The sequence below is a fragment of the Nyctereutes procyonoides genome, unplaced genomic scaffold, assembly GCF_905146905.1.
Source record: "Nyctereutes procyonoides isolate TBG_1078 unplaced genomic scaffold, NYPRO_anot_genome, whole genome shotgun sequence".
Lineage (NCBI taxonomy): Eukaryota > Metazoa > Chordata > Mammalia > Carnivora > Canidae > Nyctereutes > Nyctereutes procyonoides.
Genome location: NW_026575135.1, coordinates 57,364,442 through 57,382,880, shown reverse-complemented (window position 1 = coordinate 57,382,880; position 18,439 = coordinate 57,364,442). Strand labels below are relative to the sequence as shown.

Here is an 18,439-nt window from a genome sequence, read left to right as displayed (position 1 = left end):
TGACAGCACTTTATTCAGGGAATACTGAAAGGAAATCAATTTTGGAGGTTAGATAATGAGTTCAGTTTGGGACATACTGTATCTGAAATGTTCATGAGGATTCTCAAAGGAGGGGGGTCTCAGGTCCAGAGCTCAGGTCTCACCTAGAGTTGTAAACTGGGGCATCATTCACACAAATAGATTGCAACCAAGGCCACAGAAAAAGACCTGTAAAGAAAGAGAAGAAAGCTTAAAATCCAGAATTAAGTATCTCTGTGCAGTAATTACTCTGAGGAGGAGCTCACAAAATGAGACCAAAGGAGTAATCAGAAAGTTTGGAGGAAAATAGTGTCATATTGCAGAAGTCAGAGTGTCTTACAGGAGGCTGTCAACAACCGCAAATGTTCAGAGGCCCTTCAGGATGAACATTAAGTCCAATGGACTGAGTGACAACAGTAAGCTCAGCAAGGCAAAGTTGAATAATGTAATGGAAAACAAAAGCTAGAGTGCACTGGGTTAACAATGAGAAGCACATGCAGAAAGAGACTGAGTACAGACACCTCTTCCAAGAGATCTGACAGTAAAGGAGACAACAGTGATAGAGCAAGAGCTAAAGGGGCACTAAGCAATGAAAAGTTTTTATTTCCTTTTTAAGATGATACCAAATGAATATATTTAAATGCTAATGGTTGGAGTCAGTGGAAAGATTAACATGTATAAGAACAGAGAATAACAAAGGTGTGAGATTCCAGAGGATTCAGGAGGGTCTGGAATCCAGAACTCTTTGGATGTTTGGAAACCTTCAGTTGCCCTTAGCTGAAATCTAAGTTCACTGGTGACTTTGCACCTAAATGAGCTTTCTGGGAATCCTATCATGGATAGATTTTTCTTATTACTCAGATGTTCGTTGGTTTTCCCTTCTATATTTGCTTCCTATTCACTGCTGTAACAAATTACCACAAATTTAGTGTCCTAAAACAACTCAAATTTATTGTCAAGTTCTGGAGACCAGAAGTCTAAAACAGGTGTCACTGGGTTAAAATCTAGGCATCAACAGACTGTTCCTTGTGGCAGCTCTAGGGTAGAAACTGTTTCTTTGCCCTTTTCAGCTTCTATAAACCACACGCATTCCTTGGCTTGGGGTTCCTTTCTCCATCTTCAAAGGCATTTTTAGAAATTTCTCTTTGTCTCTGACTTCCCACCTCCTTTATCTAAGGAACCTTATTGATTACATGAGATCTTCCCAGATAATCTAGAATCATCTTCCCAGATAATCTAGGATCATCTTCCCTATATCAAAATCCTTGATTTAATCACATCTGCAAAGTCCCTTTTGTCACATAAGATAACATATTCACAGGTCTGGGGAAAAACTTTGGGGGTCCATTATTCAGAATAACTTTGTGGACATCTTTGGGGAGGGACATTATTCTGCCTATCATACCTCCCTATTTCTGAATTACTCTGACAACTTTGTTGAGAATTATGGATGGATCCAGAAGAGCATCCTGTGCTTAATGTTTTACCTAAATAAAAGATCTCAGTAATTAATCTCAGCAATGTCATTCTCAAAAGAAGGAGTGTTTACTATTTGGAGAAATGTTCTGCATGATGTGAAAATTGAACCTAGCCAGTACTAGCAATAGTTAATTTTATCATTTTTAGGATTTCAGGGTGAAATACATCAATAATCCAAATAAATTCTGTGTGACTCTTCAGCTGCTCTTTTTTAAGGAGAAAAACAATAACAACAACAATTATTGTAACACTTGGGAAAACAGTGAGGAAGACTTTATTGAGGGTTATTGATTGCAATTAGTGTCCAAACTAACACAGTAGAAAAGAGAGGGTGGCTCTACTCTACATATGACAAGGAAAAGTGGAGATTTATAGTAGTGGGTGGGGTAGGGGTTTGTTGCTGGGAGATGAGTAAAAGGGGAGGCAGGCCAGGGTGACCAGATGTCACCTGGGGTGTGGTGGAGGATGAGGAATTTGATCAGATATGGAGGATGATCAGATACCATGGGTGGGGATTCTCGATAAAGTGATTTAGCAGACTTCTCTCTGCAACTGGGCTCTTGAAGACAAGGTTTAAGGATGAGTTCAGAGGAGCCTAACTAAAGTTTGGTCAGGAAAAGAATCTTCGTCTCTATAGTATGTTTTGCAATTTATTACATCTTATGCATAGATTTCTTATCTTCATCCAAGAAGTGCTGAGTCTATAACTAGCACTGAATCTAGGAGGCTGGGAAAATTCAGTAATGCTATCACTGTCATCCAATGGCTAACCAAAAGGAAGAAAATGAGGAACAGGATAAGACTTAAGGAAGAGAACAAGCCAATATGTTGTGAGGTATAGGTGCCATGTCACTCAAAATTTTACACACATAAATGACTGCATCCAAGTGTCCTATTGTCAGGGACATTTAATAGTACTGTTAAGTCAACTAAATCAAAATGACTTGCACATCTTCTCCACAAAACCCATTCTTCAGCATAGTTCATACAGGCAAAACCCTGATCCACAAAAAATGAAGAACTACTTATCCTATATTTCTCTATAAAAAAACAAATACTAATTTTCATTGCCACTGTCAAAGAATAACACTGCCAATACTATTCTTGCCACAGCATCATATAATTTCTCAAATCCATGCAACACCAGAAACTATTAAAAAAATAACCGCTTGAAAATTAATGCAGTGGGAATCTCTGGGTGGCTCAGTGGTTTAGCGCCTGCCTTTGGCCCAGGGTGTGATCCTGGAGTCCCGGGATCAAGTCCCGCATCGGGCTCCCAGCATGGAGCCTGCTTCTCCCTCCTCCTGTCTCTGCCTCTCTCTCTCTCTCTCTCTCTCTCTCTCTCTCTCATAAATAAATAAATAAATAAATAAATAAATAAATAAATCTTTAAAAAAAAAGAAAATTAATGCAAACAACTAAATTGGTGTTCCTCATTATATAGACTTAGCTTCCTATAACCCCAGTGCATCATGAAGAAAAGCAGAAGAGTCTCACTGTTACATTCTAGTGTAACATGCAGTCCAAATGATATAAAATCATCCGTATTTTACTCCTCCAATTGACTTTGAGTCCATACTGAGTCCACTGCAGATAAGCACAGAAATAGTCCTTTATCTACTATCTCTCCTTTTTTCTTCTTTTCTCATCGTCTCCTACACATCTCCTCCTTTGAATTTCCTTTTCCCCTACCAGAGTCCTTTTTTACCTTTAGGCCTCTGGCCTGGTATCAGTCATTGTGCTTTAACCACTCTTCTCTTTAATGGAGCCAGACATATAGGAGAGGACTCATATTTTTTATTGGTGTTCAATTTGCCAACATACAGAATAAAACCCAGTGCTCATCCCATCAAGTGCCCCCCTCAGTGCCCATCACCCATTCACCCCCACCCCCCACCCTCCTCCCCTTCCACCACCCCTAGTTCGTTTTGCATTGTGATTTTAACAGTGTTTGTGTTGTTTCCCAATCTTGTTGAAGAACTCCTTCTGTAGAATAATCTGATATGATCTGAGACCCCGAAGAGGGTGGGAAGGCACCCTGCCCTGAAAGGGAGCAATGGACTAAGTTAACCTATATTGTCCTCCCCTTACCGTGGTAAAACAATTTACCTTACTGGTGTAGATAGAAGATGAGACACAGTATTGCAATATGCCTTCTTGCAATGTTTGGCCACTGGTTGCTTCCCCTACCTCCCATCAGGGACCAGCCTATATTCATTTTGTGACACAATGTTTGAGAGGTCCTGACTTGCTTTTCCACACAAACAAATCTCTCCCACCTCTCAAATAGTACCAAGGTATTCACACATCTTTCTATTATAATGTTCTTATCAGTCTTCTTGGGCATATCACTTGACTGTCTCAAGCTCCAGGAAGAAAATCCTAGAGTCAGATCTGCAGAAGGGAATTCACTTGCTCCATGCGCAGCAGTGGTAGCTGATTAACTCTTATGGAAGTTGGGGAGTCACTGTGCTTGCCTTCAAGATATGGTATCTCAGGAAAAGAGATCTCTTAAGAGGGAGACTCTTTTCCTTGCCAGACCAGCTTGTGAGTAAATGGATCAATCTATCCACTGAGAAACAGAAACAAAAGCAAAAACAAAACAAACCTCCAAACACTTACCATTTTCTCTGGATTCTGGATATGATTCAGCCAGGTGAGAATTGGCAAGATGTTGGAGGGATTTAAGCTAATTGTGGAGGGAGGGGAAGACCATGGATACATTCAGTCAGTGGTAACATTCACAGGCAGAGCCATGTCAGGTAACAAGGGAGAGGCGCTGAGAATATAATACATGTGACTCTCTTCTGCTGTGTGTACTGCAGCCTTGTCGTGAAGAGGCATGCCTGGAAGATTTCTGGCCTACCTTTTAGAATTTAGCCAAAAATTTAGTTCCCCATGCCTATTACAGGTCAGCAGAAATTCAACTGTCAAAATGTGGCCAATCATCAGAATCACCTAGGGCACTCTATTAAACTAGAGATTCCCAGACACCTTCCTAGATTCACTCAAGCAGAATTTCAGCAGTGAGACCTTGGATTCCATATTGACAAAAATCCCAGGTGCCAGGGTGGAGAACCATTTTTATAGCTCATGGAATCGAAGTCACAGATCTGGAAGAAATCTAAATTTATCTATTTAACAAACCTTAAATTCATAGATGTTAAGTGTAATGTTGTACAATCATGACAGTTTATTATATAGAGAGGAAATGCAGTAGTGAAAAGCTTTGTGTGAAGAAAATATGTGCCTGGGGAGGAAATCTAGGAACCATCCTAACGACAGACTAGTGAAAGCTTTGGACTGGCCATTGCTACAGGGGTTTTGTATCATATATGCACTTTTATCCACTTAGTCACCTAACAAATGATCTAACACATGTGCCAGGTACTGCTTTAGGTAGAGAAAACAGTGAGTGAACCTAACAGTCAAAGATTTCCGCATTCATGGAGCTTTCATTTTGGTAGGGTAGGAAGAGACTACCAAGAAGATAAAAATAAAATAATCAGATATAGCATGTCAGAAAAAGCAAAGCAGGGAACAGGGATCTGAGGTGTCCAGCAGTGGGGGCTGCACTGAAATTGTAGGCAGGATGGCTGGGGGAGACTTCATTGAGTGAAGGTGACTTTGGAGAGCAGAGACCTGAAGAAACTGAGGGAGCTAGCCATGTATGCTTCAAAGCAACAATTATCCAGGCAGAGGAAGTAACAAATGTAAAGGCCCTGAGGTAGAAACATGCCTAGTCTGTCAGGAACAAGGAAAGGAAGAATAGATGTGTGTGTGAGGTAAAGAGGGGCTAGATCACATAGTATGTTAGCGGATGGATTTTTAGTCTACATGAGGTGAAAAATCACTGGAAGATTTTAGGCAAAAGACTGCCAAGACCCAACTTATATTTCAATGAGACCTCTCTGTGCAGAGTTGAAACCAAACTGCAAGGGCAAGTAGCAGAAGTAGTATGACCAGACATGAAGCTATTCCAGTACTTCAACTACAATGCATATGCTGGGCAAGAGAGAATTAACCATTTCAATAAACACTATAAACATGGGCATCATGGTGCATTTATGCCTCGGAGTCAACAAAGGAAGGAGGGTAGTGATCTGCAGTTTTCTCCATCTGTTTACTTTCTAAACATATCTCCCAGTAAGAGTGTCTTACTGTCATAGGAACAATGCTAACAGCTGGAGATGTGTGCTTTTCATCCTACCTAGTCCTCAAACACTAAACAAGCCCTCAAAGCATCCACATGAGCCAGACCCCTCAAGCTGGTTCTGGGGACTGGCATAGGCCCAGCATCTGCAGGAGGCCCAAAAACTTGAAGCAACAAGTGCTTCCTACACACACTCTCTTGGTCCTTGTTTTTCCTGAGTGTTTTCTTTATCAAGTGCTCTATAGGCTCTTTGATCGCTCTCCAGAGCACTTTCCTATGTCATCAACACTGCATCCCTACAATTGTAGTTTTAAACTAAGTATTTTGTTCTTTCCAAAGCTTTTCTAAAAGACATATGCTTAAAATCTAAGGCATGTGGCTGTTGCTAGGTGAAAATATATATTTGCTCCAGTCTACCATTGCACCTCAGAGTTTTCTGCTAACATACAATCCTATTGTAACAGTGGTCATCACTAACATGCAGGAAGTTTTCTGATACACATTGAAAATTTCTAAGCATATATCAAACTACATTTCAGTTCTTTTTTTAAATATTTTATTTATTTATTTATTCATGAGAAACACAGTGAGAGAGAGGCAGAGGCAGAAGCAGGCTCCATGCAGGGAGCCCGATGTGGGACTCAATCCCTAGACTCCATAACCCTGAGCCAAAGGCAGATGACCAACCACTGAGCCAACCAGGCATCCCCATTTCAGTTCTTTTAATTGACCCAACTTATTTGTCAATTAAATCTGTTATTTTAAAAAAATGCATTTCTTTATTTGATAGGGAGAGAGAGCAGGGAGTAGAGAGGGGCAGAGGGAGAGGGAGGGAGAGAATCCCCAAGCCGACTCACCACTGAGCTTGGAACCCAACATGGGACTCAATCCCAGGACCCCAAGATCATGACCAAAGCTGAAACCAAGAACCAGATGCCCCATCAACTGAGCCACCCAGACACCCCAATTAAATTTGCTTTTGTAATGCTGCTGTTATTTCCAAATCAACAAACCCATGTCAACTTCAAATGTATTCTAAGTGTTCACAGCCTTGATGGAGAGAAATTGAAAACTCTTTGAAGTTGGCCATTTGTCACTATAGACACTGGTCACTGTATGAATATAAACACTGGGGGGAGAAAACTTCAAATAGTAAGACTAATCTGACTTTTAAGATGTAAAACACTTGGTCTATAAGAACTCCAAAAACAAGTGAATTATTTATTTCATAGAAGTACCATTCTCTGATGGTAACTATGAAAGTCTAGAGAAGGACAGAAAACTAGGAACAACTATTGTTGAAGTTTTATTTATTATTCAAGTAGTGAGAAAGAGATATTTACAAGCATGAGCCAATTTTCAAGCCCAAGTATGGCAATAGATGAAACTGGACTCCCTTGTGGTTACTGAGAAATATACACAGCTTCCAAAACCACATGAAGGTGAGTCAGAGTGATGGGCATTTGTACAGAGGAGGAAGCTGACATAGTCTTTTAGGCCAAACAGTAATCCTGGGTGGCTCTGATGAAATAAGGTATTTAATCACCTCACCGGGAAGAGTCTTTCTTATTGAGTAAACACTTGGCAGCCTTGGTCATTAGCTTGAAAAGCAGAGAGAAAAGTAAACGTTCATGAGGTAGTACCCATTGGAGATGTTTGTTTAAAAGAAATCCTGATTGTCCCCTTGAGGCCTCACTTGATGCTGCCTCTCCCCTACCCAAGCGTGGAACTGTGAACGTGGGAGCCAACAGCACATCTAACTTGCTCTCTATGTGCAAAGTCCCAGTGACTAATTACTGATGAATTAATTTTTAATATGACCATGCAGACCTGACTGGGGAGAAGTGTGCTTCCTATCAAGAGAAGCATATGAAACAGAAATGAGATCAGTGATTCTTAGCTTTTCTGTGTTCACTGAACAGTTTTGGGTGGTGGCATCACTGAAGAGATAGAAAGGGGAACATCCATTTTTAGAAACAAATATTTAGAAAATCTTAAGAAAGCCTCTTAGACATTCACTAGGTCACCTTTGACCAATGTATCACTGCAGACACAAAACTATTAACTTCCAGATGCTCAAAGCAACATTTTCATGTGATGTAGGTCTTTTAACCCCGTATTAAACCATGTGTCCTTTCTCTGATTAGCTCCGAGCTGTATCCTGCTCTCCTCCAGACTGTCCAACACAGCTTTCTATCCACCAGGTATCTCTGTAAAAATATGTAGCTGCATATTTTTGGGAAAAGGTACATATTACTCACTGATTACAATTGGAGGGACACTGATATCAGAGAGACACTTTAAAAAGCATCAGTTAGGGACGTTGCAGATATAGTTCCTATGCAGGTGAAATCAGATGGTCCAGAAGCCACATAATAAGCTAATAAGTCTCTGAGTCTCTGAGCTACTCGAGGTATAATAACCTCTGCTGTTTTCTATTTCGTTATCAGTATTTTTGATAGAACTCACATGTGGCACTTTGTGAAGGGCATGAAGGTTTTAAGGATGTTAAGAATGAGAAGCTGGAAATAGCCAAATAAAATTGGTACAATTTCTTCGAGGCCTTTTGTCTGTGAAGGCTACATAGAAAAGGAAGCATAGTCTGCCCCAGCTCGAGCAGAATGCTCCTATTGCCTGTTTTCTTTCTAAATCCTTTTAAGTATGCGCGGCTGCCACCACTCCTTTCCCGGTGTCATCTTTGCCATGACCTTACGCCATTATTCTCATTCCTGCTTCATACCTATTTTAAGTTGATGCAGAAAGAGGGGAAATCACACACAAAAAAAATGGCGTGTTCTTGTATAAATCTCTGCAACTGTAGCAATTGTGATTTCATACCCCGATTATGGCTAATCAGGTTTTCTCCCTCCCTCTTAAAGAACAACTTCTCTTGTTTCTGTATCTCCTGGATCCCTGGGTAGGGGGCTGAACCTAGATTATCTAGTCAGATGACAGCATTCTCCATGCTCCAGGCAGATGTGACCTTGGCAAGACTATATGAGCTGCTAATGAAAATCTAGGAAAGACCACCAATATTTGAGATGTGGGGTGGGTGGAGCTGTCAGGGGCTTCCAGATAAGGAAGTTCAGACTCACGGATAATAGTGCACTGGCAGATCAATGCAAAGATTAGTAGTGGAGTCTGGACAAAGCACGGGGGTGGTCTCAGGCTATTTCCACTAGGATATGAAACTTCTGGAGTTCCTCACTTCACTGAAGAGTTTAAAACACTTTTGTGACTTGTAATGTGTTCAGAAACGGAACAAAAATATTTTTATTGTGTGTGTGAAGAGGTCATTAGATAATAAAATATAGCTGTATGAGAAATTTCCTTTTTGGTATATTTCTTTTATTTCTTCCTCCTCCCCAGTTTTACTGAGATGTGATTGACCTATAACATTGTTTAAGTTTAAAGCGTACCATGTGCTCACTGGATACACGTGTATTTTGCAAAATGATTGCCATCACAGTGTTAGCTAAGAACACCATCCCATCACAGAATTACCATTTCTGTTTTGTGGAATGAACACTTAAGATCTAATCTCCCAGCAACTTTCAAGTATGCAATACAGTATTATTAATTACAATCATTACGCTAAACATTAGACACTCAGAATTTAAGTTTATAACTAGAAATTTGTATGCTTCTACCAATACCTCTCCAATTCCTCCCCTCCCCATCTCCCATCTTAGTAAACACCACTCTACTCTTTTTCTATCAGCTCAGCTTTTGAGTACATTCTGCTTGGTAAAATATGTCAGACAAAGACAAATATTATATGATATCACTTATCCATGGAATCTAAAAAAGCTGGTATATGGATGCACTTTAGCTTATCTCCTTATCAGCATTTTCATTTAATACATGAAAACAATACAGTGAGAATCAAAGCCCTTGTGCTATCTCTCCTTTTCCAATTGTCTTTTCCCTGTGCTATAGTCTGAATTGTGTTCTCAATAAAATTCCTCTATTGAAGCCCTAACCCCAATGTGATAGCATTTGGAGATGCCTTTGGGAGTAATTAAGTTTCACTGAGGTCATAAGACTGGGGACATGAGATGAGTGCCCTTATAAGAAAACATCAGAGAGCTTGTGGTGTCTCTCTGGACCATGTGAGGACACAGTGGGAAGATGGCTCTCTGCAAACCAGGAGGAGTTCTTACCAGAACCCAACTCTGCTGGCACCTGGATTTCAAACTACCAGCTTCCAGAACTGTGAGAAAATAAATCTCTTGTTTAAGCCACCAAGACAGTGTATTTGTGTTATGGCAGCCTGGGCTAACCAAGACACCCAGCATCTTTTCGATCTTCTCTCTCTATGACTCTCTTCTGGGAGGGCAAAGCAATCAGTAACAGTGATCACCCAGGTAAGGCCATCCTGCTGCATTTTGACCCATTTATCACTAGAATTAGATGAACAAAGTATTCCACCTCTAGACAAAACAAATACTTTTTAACCTGTTTGCCTTCTATAATGGCACGAATGCCTTTTTAAAAATTGTGTAAATTGGTAGGAAATACTTCTGAAAAAAGAGGAAAAGCTGGAGAAAGAAAAGATTGAAGGAGAGGTCAAAGAGAAAGAGGACAAGTACATACCACAAGGAAGGAGGCTCCCGATGCCCCTCTGTATCCCTGAGTACCAGGAACGCCCAGCCTTCCCGATACTGCCCCTCATTCCTTTCCTTCCTATCTGCTCACTGCCTCTTGCTGCATCTTCCCATATTTTCTTTCCTCTCCTGTGGAAACTCACTTCAACTGCTAAGAACCCATTCTCCCGAGCCCAGACTTCCATGCCTCCACCTTTGGGAATAACAGAAAAGTGATTTGTGAGCTAACAGTTGAGAACCCACAATCCTCCCTCTCAAATAACAACTGTACATGTTAACTAGAGCCATCTATGAAGAACCCAATCCTCTGGGCTTCAGAGAGTGCTCATCCAAAAGGACACTCGAGCCCAGCACCATCCAACAGAAATGTGAGAGCCACAAATGCATACACATATAATATTTTAAATTTTCTAGTAGCCAAACTTTGGAAACAGGAAAAATGAATGAGTAAATATTGTTCTCAAATGTATTTTACGTTACACTATATATCCAAAATATTCAGTTTTTTTAAAAAAAAGATTTTATTTATTCATGAAATACACACACACACACAGAGGCAGAGACATAGGCAGAGGGAGAAGCAGACTCCCTGTGTGGAGCCCTATGCGGGACTTGATCCCAGGACACTGGGATCATGTGCTGAGCTGAAGGCAGATGCTCAACCGCTGAGCCACACAGGTGTCCCAATATTATTGTTTTAGTACATAACCAGTTTTTACATTTTCATAAAATAGTTCACATTTCTTTCACACTAAGCCCTCAAAATCAAATGTGTATTTTATACTCACGGTACATCTGATTTCAGACTAGCCACATTTAATTGCTTAGTGCTACATGTGGCTAGTGGTTACCATATAAGACAGCACAGCTCTGGTCAGATAAAAGGTGAGGCCCTGGCATATCAGCAGATGATGAAAGCCTCTTGCCAAATGGACTGACGTTCCTGGGACTGAAAGCACAGGTGCATTGCAGAGGCAACAAACTACATGCTCCTTTGGGTTTTTTTTTTTTTTCATTGCTTTTAAAGGTATGTAAACTATCATCTCCTTCAATATTACTGTTAAAATTTTAAATATTCAGAAAAAACTTCCCCACAGATTCTTGAAATGTAGTATACTGCTAATAACAATTGCTAAGAGCAGAGAACATCCTGATCTTTCCTCTCGTCACTTTTGGTAGGCCAAAAGCATCCTGCCCACTGTGCAATTCAGTGCTCAGGCTTTCATCCCATGATCCCTTGGGGAAAATTAGAAAAACACTGTGAATCAGTTTTATCTGCTGAGAAGTGGGCCATTCCCTGCCTGCATGGACTATCACAGTGAAGCTGCCCTGTCTTTAGCAGGTGCACAGGTACACAATAGTAGTAGGCATTTGTCTCCTGGGTTGGCAGTTATGTTTCCCTTGGATGCAGCTGTAGGGTTTGTTTTCACTGAGGACTGAGTAAATGCTGGTCCTTTAATTATAGGAATCAACTGTTAGTAGTATCAATTTGTAGGCTATTAGCTCAAGTATTCCTACCTAAGCAACTGACATCCCTTACCTACAGCTGATGTCTGCCCTTTATATAACTCAGACAAATGATTCTGATGGTGGAAATTTCGGCATGAGAGCGATAAAGGAGGGTGATTCTGCTAAAGTGTGGTAGGATGAGATTTGCTTTCTGTAGCTAAATTTTTTAATGATCTAGTGGGATTTTTTTTTCAAGGATTTCCTGCTGCCAGACACCATTATTTGATATCTTTATTGGAGCCTACCTTTCCCTCCTTACTCAGGCTTTATTCAGAAATTATAAAGGATAAGATTTTATATCCAGGAAATACTGGTGATTTTTATTAAGAAATACTGAAAAAGCTTCAGACTTAAGAAAAATAATCTCTATGGAGGATACTATGCTAATAGTTTTCCTGAATCACCTCAAATTATACCCCTGCCAATTCTAAAGCTGACTTAGGTTAAGAAACTAGTCTTTTCTCATCATTTTCTCCAGAGGGGGCAATGACAACTTTTTTTCCTACTTGAGTTTAAATTCAATTTAAAGTATATTTATTTGTACACAATTGTTGTTCTTGTGAAAGATTCTTAGGGGAAAGGATACCATGAAACTTGGGATGACTATTGTTTATAGATTGGATTTTCAAGGAGTGCTCATTCCCATGGTTAATTAACAAGTAAATGTGTACAAAAAAGAGTTGGCAAAGACTGATTCTCCTCCCTCTGGAGATTTCCAAGTTCTTTTTTCATGAGCACCCAGAAACTTTTCCCTCACTGGATCCAGATTCCATTCTCAGTATATCTGACCAGATGACGCAACATCTGTGTTCCCTTTTAAGAACATGAGAAATAAGGCTTTTTCATCTTCCCTCTCTTTGAGTTCTGGGAAATCCTATTAAAACTGCTCAGATTTTCTTTTTCTTGTTTGCTTTAGAAGACAACTCTCGGGAAGAGTCCTATGGCAGTCTCCCGCCTGTGGAAGAAAGTGATCGAAAACTTAACCTGATTATAGAGTTGTCAATGCAGGTTTCCCTTCAGACTGAGAAGATTACCCAGCTGGAAGAAGTTTTAGAGGAAAAGGAAAGGAAGATTCAGCAGCTGGAAGCTGAGCAGGGATCCCATCCCTTCCAAGAGGCTGAGGACTCTCCAGAATGTTTACAAGAAGCCCCAATTTTCTTTAATGATAGTATCACCCCTGTTGTCTCTGATGAGGATATGTAAGGAATCCTAATAGGAAAATAATAAACGCTTATTAAGTGTCACCAGTGTAAAGTTCAGAACCCAGCTAGTCTCTCCTTCAGCAAATTCAAGTTCAAAATGATGGGTTTGAATATATCCTATAATGTTCGTATTGTAAGGAAACAAAGAGGAATCTTCAGAAGCAATTCCCTCATATTTCCCCTTCAGACACATCAGCAGTCAGGTAACCCACACATTTGTGGAATACTATGTCTTTAGACATCCCAGGTAACCATGGGAGAGAGAAAAACACATAACTAGAAGGATGGTCAAAGAACAGAGTATTGTTTTCTCACCAGAGGTTTGTCACTTTGCAAGGTGGCACCACACCTGTGTCCATGAGCAACTCATCTGCAAACAGAATACTATCATGGAAGGCAAGCTTCAAAGGGGGAAGTTTAGGGTACTGATGACTGGACTCATTGCCAGCAGAGTAAACAGCCATGAGGTCTGCTTTTTCATGTCCTCTAGAATATATTTCTTTATGGCATGTATCTTACTAGCATTTAGCAAGGGTAGAAATGAAATAAAATTAAGGCAATAAAAATAAATAAAAAATGGATGAATGAGCACCGTGGTCCTTTGGGAAAAGTGTCCTGGGACAATGTCTCCTTGGGAAAACAGATAACACTGATTTTTCCTATTGGATCAAAACTAAAACCGAAGCAAAATATACTCTTCTGTTATTACTATATCATGGAGGTGTGGACAGCAAAAAATTGTGTCAGGAAAAATAGGGGATGGGTGAAGGAAAGCTACCCTATAATTAATGGGCTAGAAGTAATCCAATCCTATTCCGCTTTCACATATTCCCTTCAAGCAAACTATTTCCCACACGAAGGGAGCAGGTAGGCACTAACTTTGGGGAAGACTCTGGTACTTAATTCTTACTGTCTTGGTACAGAATGACTCAGGCAAACACCTCTAGCTCTTCTGTGAATCTGACTGCATCACTACTTCTTGATCTAATTAGACCAGTTCAACAAATATTGAAACTCTTCTGTCTACCAGAGACCACAATAGATGACAGCAAATATGAGAGTTGCCACTTGTATAATGCAAGAATTCATAGACACATGAATCTCTTCAAATATAAGGGAGACAAGAAATGGAAGAGAGAATGTGCATGAACATAGAGTAAACCTGATTAACACTGCTTCATAAAGGTTCTCAAAGTTACTGAGCAAAAGTAATCAGTGAGAATTCATATTCCTGCTTTTTGGTTTAGGCCCCAGGCACATGCACATTAACAACCACGTATGGTAATCCTAATGAATCTATTTCAGGACCTACAATTTAAGACAACACTGGTTTAGGGCTGAATTCAAGCAGAGCTGTCACACTTTTATTCCCAGATTAAAAGACTACTCCCAAAAGGAGAATTGCTCCTTGCAAAGTAGTGGGAATTGTCTTCTACAAAACACAACTAGTGCGCAATCTGATTATGGATCCTAACAAAGATTCCAAATCTGACTTTCAAAAAAAAAAAAAAGGAAGTAATTGAGTTTTGGGCTCATAATAGCTTTACAATATTTACTCTAGATGTTCATTAAAAACAGCAACAACAACAACAGATTCTACTACTAGGTTCTGTTTCATACAAAGCTAGAATCTTCCTATATTTGTGTATAATCTCAGAATTTCACATGCAATGTATGTACAGTAGTACAGTCCACGACCAGAAATTAAACCATCTTACAACTCCCTGATCATGAATACACACCTACCCCAGAAAGTGACTCAAGGTACTTTTCCATGGTTCCAGAAGAATCTTTTCTATGGAGTGTGCTTCAGCCCTTACAGAATCCATTTCAGAAAACCCTTCTCTCTGGTCCCTTCTCCTTCTCACCTCCTCAAACCCCATGATGTCCTCAGTCTTTCTATTTCTCTGGCCCTGACTAGGTCTCTCTATAAGGTTCCAACCTTATAGCTTTGCCCATTGTTTTTGACAACATGGCTGAGGGTTGGCATGCCCTTACTGTGTGTTTCTGTGAGAAACCTTTAAATCTCTCAGTTTCTGAAGAGTGGACTATCTCCAAAACAAACCATCATCTCCACAGTTTTGATCTGTTATTATGATCATCAAATTTCCAGCTCTTTATTTTACCAGAGATTGTCTTAATCCCAAGGGATATGGGGTGAGGGTTTGAATGGGAGAGTGACAAAGATGGACAGTAGCAAAGGAGAGAAAATAAAATCCCATCATAGCACAGATAGGGATGTTAACTTCTAGGTCAGCTTTCCCTGGCTAATGCCCTGGCTAGCTCTCAGGAGGCAAGCAGACTGACATTGGAGATAAAATAACAGGCAGAGCTGGAACTGCTGTTAATAATTAATTGAGCCTGTCACCTCTAAATATCCAAGATGAGCCAGTGAAGAAGCAAGCATCAAGGCTCCCATTACTGTGAAAAACCATCCTTACAAGAAGCTGATTGGGGTTACTATACCCAGGTCCAGGTGATCTCCAAATCAGAAGTGGGGAGAAGATTCCACCCAAAGGTGAAAAGACTAATCTCTGCCAGTGAATCTAGTAACAAGCATTCTTTAAATATCCAGGTTTTATGAGGTGGTGTGGGAATAGTTGGGGGAAGAGGAGGGGTAATGGGAAGAGGTGTTGCTGGCCTCTGAGGCATTTCTTAGTGGAAAATTCACATTCTCAGCTGGATATTTACACTACTTTATGTCCCCAAAGTTCATTTCTACTTTCTGCCATTCCTCCAAAGAAGTGAATAGTCATCTTCAATTGTGCTCAACACCTGGTTCAATTGAACTAGAAATCACATTATGTCCCACATTGTAAAAAAGTCTATTTTCTTACAAGCAAGTTAAGTTGTTGAAGCATCCTAATAATCTTCAAAATATCTAGTGTAAATATCACAAGACAATTAGCATGCTGAGGACCCTAGTTCTTAATGAAAATTTAGCAAATCTTCAGGTAACATATCTGATTGACAACTGGAAATTCAGAAAGTTAAAACACTTAACTAAGTCAAGCCATTCTCTAATATTCTAAAAAACAAGTCAAGCCATTCTCTAATATTCTAAAAAACATTCTCTAATATTCTAAAAAACATTATATATAAGAAATATATACATAGTTTTAATTCTCTTCTTTCACCAGTCAGTACATTTTCTCAGGAAGAAAGTAATTGAATATGTAATGTGTCTAATTTAAATAAATGTTGGCTTTAACAATTTAGTTTTATTATTACAACAGTGTGTTTCCAAATACTTTCATGGCAAGCTGAAATCACAGTAAGGGCTTGTTAAAGACTATCAGGAACCCAAGTCATTGGACAAACCAGCTCAGAAATGTGGAGGGAGTGCCCTAGGATTCCATGAAGTTTAGCAAAAGCAAAGAAACTATGGTATTTTCTGCCTAAATGCATCTCAGGGAAAGAATGAATCAAATCAAGTTTTAATGATCTCCTACACTCCTCCCTGCTTATCCCCAAATCCAATCATTCCCTTCCACATTACACTAAAGTAAAGAGATTTGGGTTTAATACAACAAACGGAGAAGTGTTGATGAATGTTGCAGGCCTAAGTCAAAATAATATTTATTTGGCAATTGTAAAATATATTGTAAAATATATTGTAAAATAATAAATCTACTTCAAAAGATGTAAGAAAACATTTTTCAAGGACTTGGTAAAAACAAATGCCTGAGATTCAAAAAGTCTGACTCTCATAATTTGAAAAAAAAAATTAAAGAAAAAAAAGGAAGAAGGAAATTGTAAAGAGTACATCATTATGATAATTTTCCCCTGCTATTACAACAACATCTTTTATTAAGATTTCCCAGACACAAGAGAGCTATTTTGCTTAACAGAGGAGAATCAAGTTCAAGTAGGAAATAACCTTTTTAAAATAAAAGTACTAGTACACTAGGACAAAGTTCACAGCAAAAGACAGGGCTGGCCATGAGATTTCCCATACCTAATGAAATGAGAACTTTTATGGTAAAACAAAACAAAACAAAACCAAAAACAGTTCTTATTCCCAGCTTCTCAAAGAAATTGAACATCTGGAGTCAGATACTCAATACATTCCCAATAACACGAACCTTGGGAAGATAACATGAATTGTCAGACCATTTCCATCTGTAAGATTTACATTTATTTGTTTTTTGTTTAACAAAGAAAGACTCTTAGTACTCAAATCCAAAAATACCCAATTCTCTGTTCCTGGGTGGGAAAATCACATGACATATTATCTAATAACTCCTGAATCCATTTTCCTAAATGTTGCAAATAAGCCTCACCAGGGGTTTATTATCTAATATCACTGAATATTTGATATCACAGAATGATGATAGCACAGGCAAAGGATGATAGGAGAATGGGAAAAAAAGAATTATCCCAACACCAGCTCTTTGTCACATGGGATCTAAACAATATAACAGTAAGTTCTACTTAAAAGAAAAGAAGGCTGGTAATATAATCACTGGTCTTGTAATGAAAAGATGTGTCTTATTACCCAGGTGCTATTCAAATCAAATTGGTATAAAAGAAACCACAAATAGTGGAAGCCCTTGTTAGGGACCTGCATTTACTAGCTATCAGTTATGTATATAGGATTATAGCTAATACTTATATTGTAATTTATAGTTAATCAAAATATTTTCAGATACATGATTTTATTTATTCCTCCTAAGGTAGGTTTTAGCTAAATTCTAATCCCAAGTTTACAAGTAGGCAATGTAAGAACCAAGACCTGTGGCCCCCAGGACTGTATAACTTTTGCAACACTCACCATCTCTGTGTAGTTAAAGAAACAAAGACATTCACCATCTATACCTCTTTCTCAGGTCAGCCTTCATTCCATTTATAGGAAAAACAATTTTTCACAGGCACCTTCTTTCTCAAGCTTATTCCACAAGAAGAGACAAAAAGCTGTCCAGCTTCCACTGGCCATCTCACCGTGTTTAGCCAGGATAGTGTTTTGGGTTTTGTTTGCTCAGTATGTTTTTTTGCTTTTTAAATTGATTTTTAAGTAAATGCTTTTAAGAAGATGTGGTCGCACTCTACAGTTCCCCAGTATACCTCACCATTTCCAGTTGTCTTATATCTTAAGGTTGCTTAAGACATTTACTTTACCTGCCTGGCCTTATAAGTAAATGGGTTTGGAATTCCTACTGGAAATACAGTATGTACCTCCAGGTGAATTTGGTGCATCGTGGTTGTTACCCAACAACCCATATTTAGAATCTAAGAGATATTTTCAAAATTAGTATATTACAGCCTACATTCAATGTTAATGCATATTCTCAAGTGCATAACAGAGACAACACAACAAAGATGTAAAGAAGGTAACTAAGTAAGAATCCCCATCAGGTCAAGATAGTTTCTGAATCTTTTTGTTTTGATGTGTGTGCTGTGTAGAAATAGAGAATTCTGATAGTAAAAGTCATCTTGTCCACATCACCAACACAAGTAAGCAGGTAAATGAT

General features: G+C 39.2%; 1 protein-coding gene across 1 annotated transcript in view; it reads left to right on the top strand.

Moving 5' to 3' along the window:
- The window catches only part of CCDC192 (coiled-coil domain containing 192), a 178,187-nt gene extending 164,706 nt beyond the window's left edge, over positions 1-13,481 (top strand). Inside the window, exon 6 of the mRNA XM_055301523.1 lies at positions 12,683-13,481. Coding sequence (XP_055157498.1) covers positions 12,683-12,969 — 287 coding nt within the window. The 3' untranslated portion in view covers positions 12,970-13,481. The remainder of the gene's footprint in view (positions 1-12,682) is intronic.
- Positions 13,482-18,439: the final 4,958 nt, after the last annotated feature.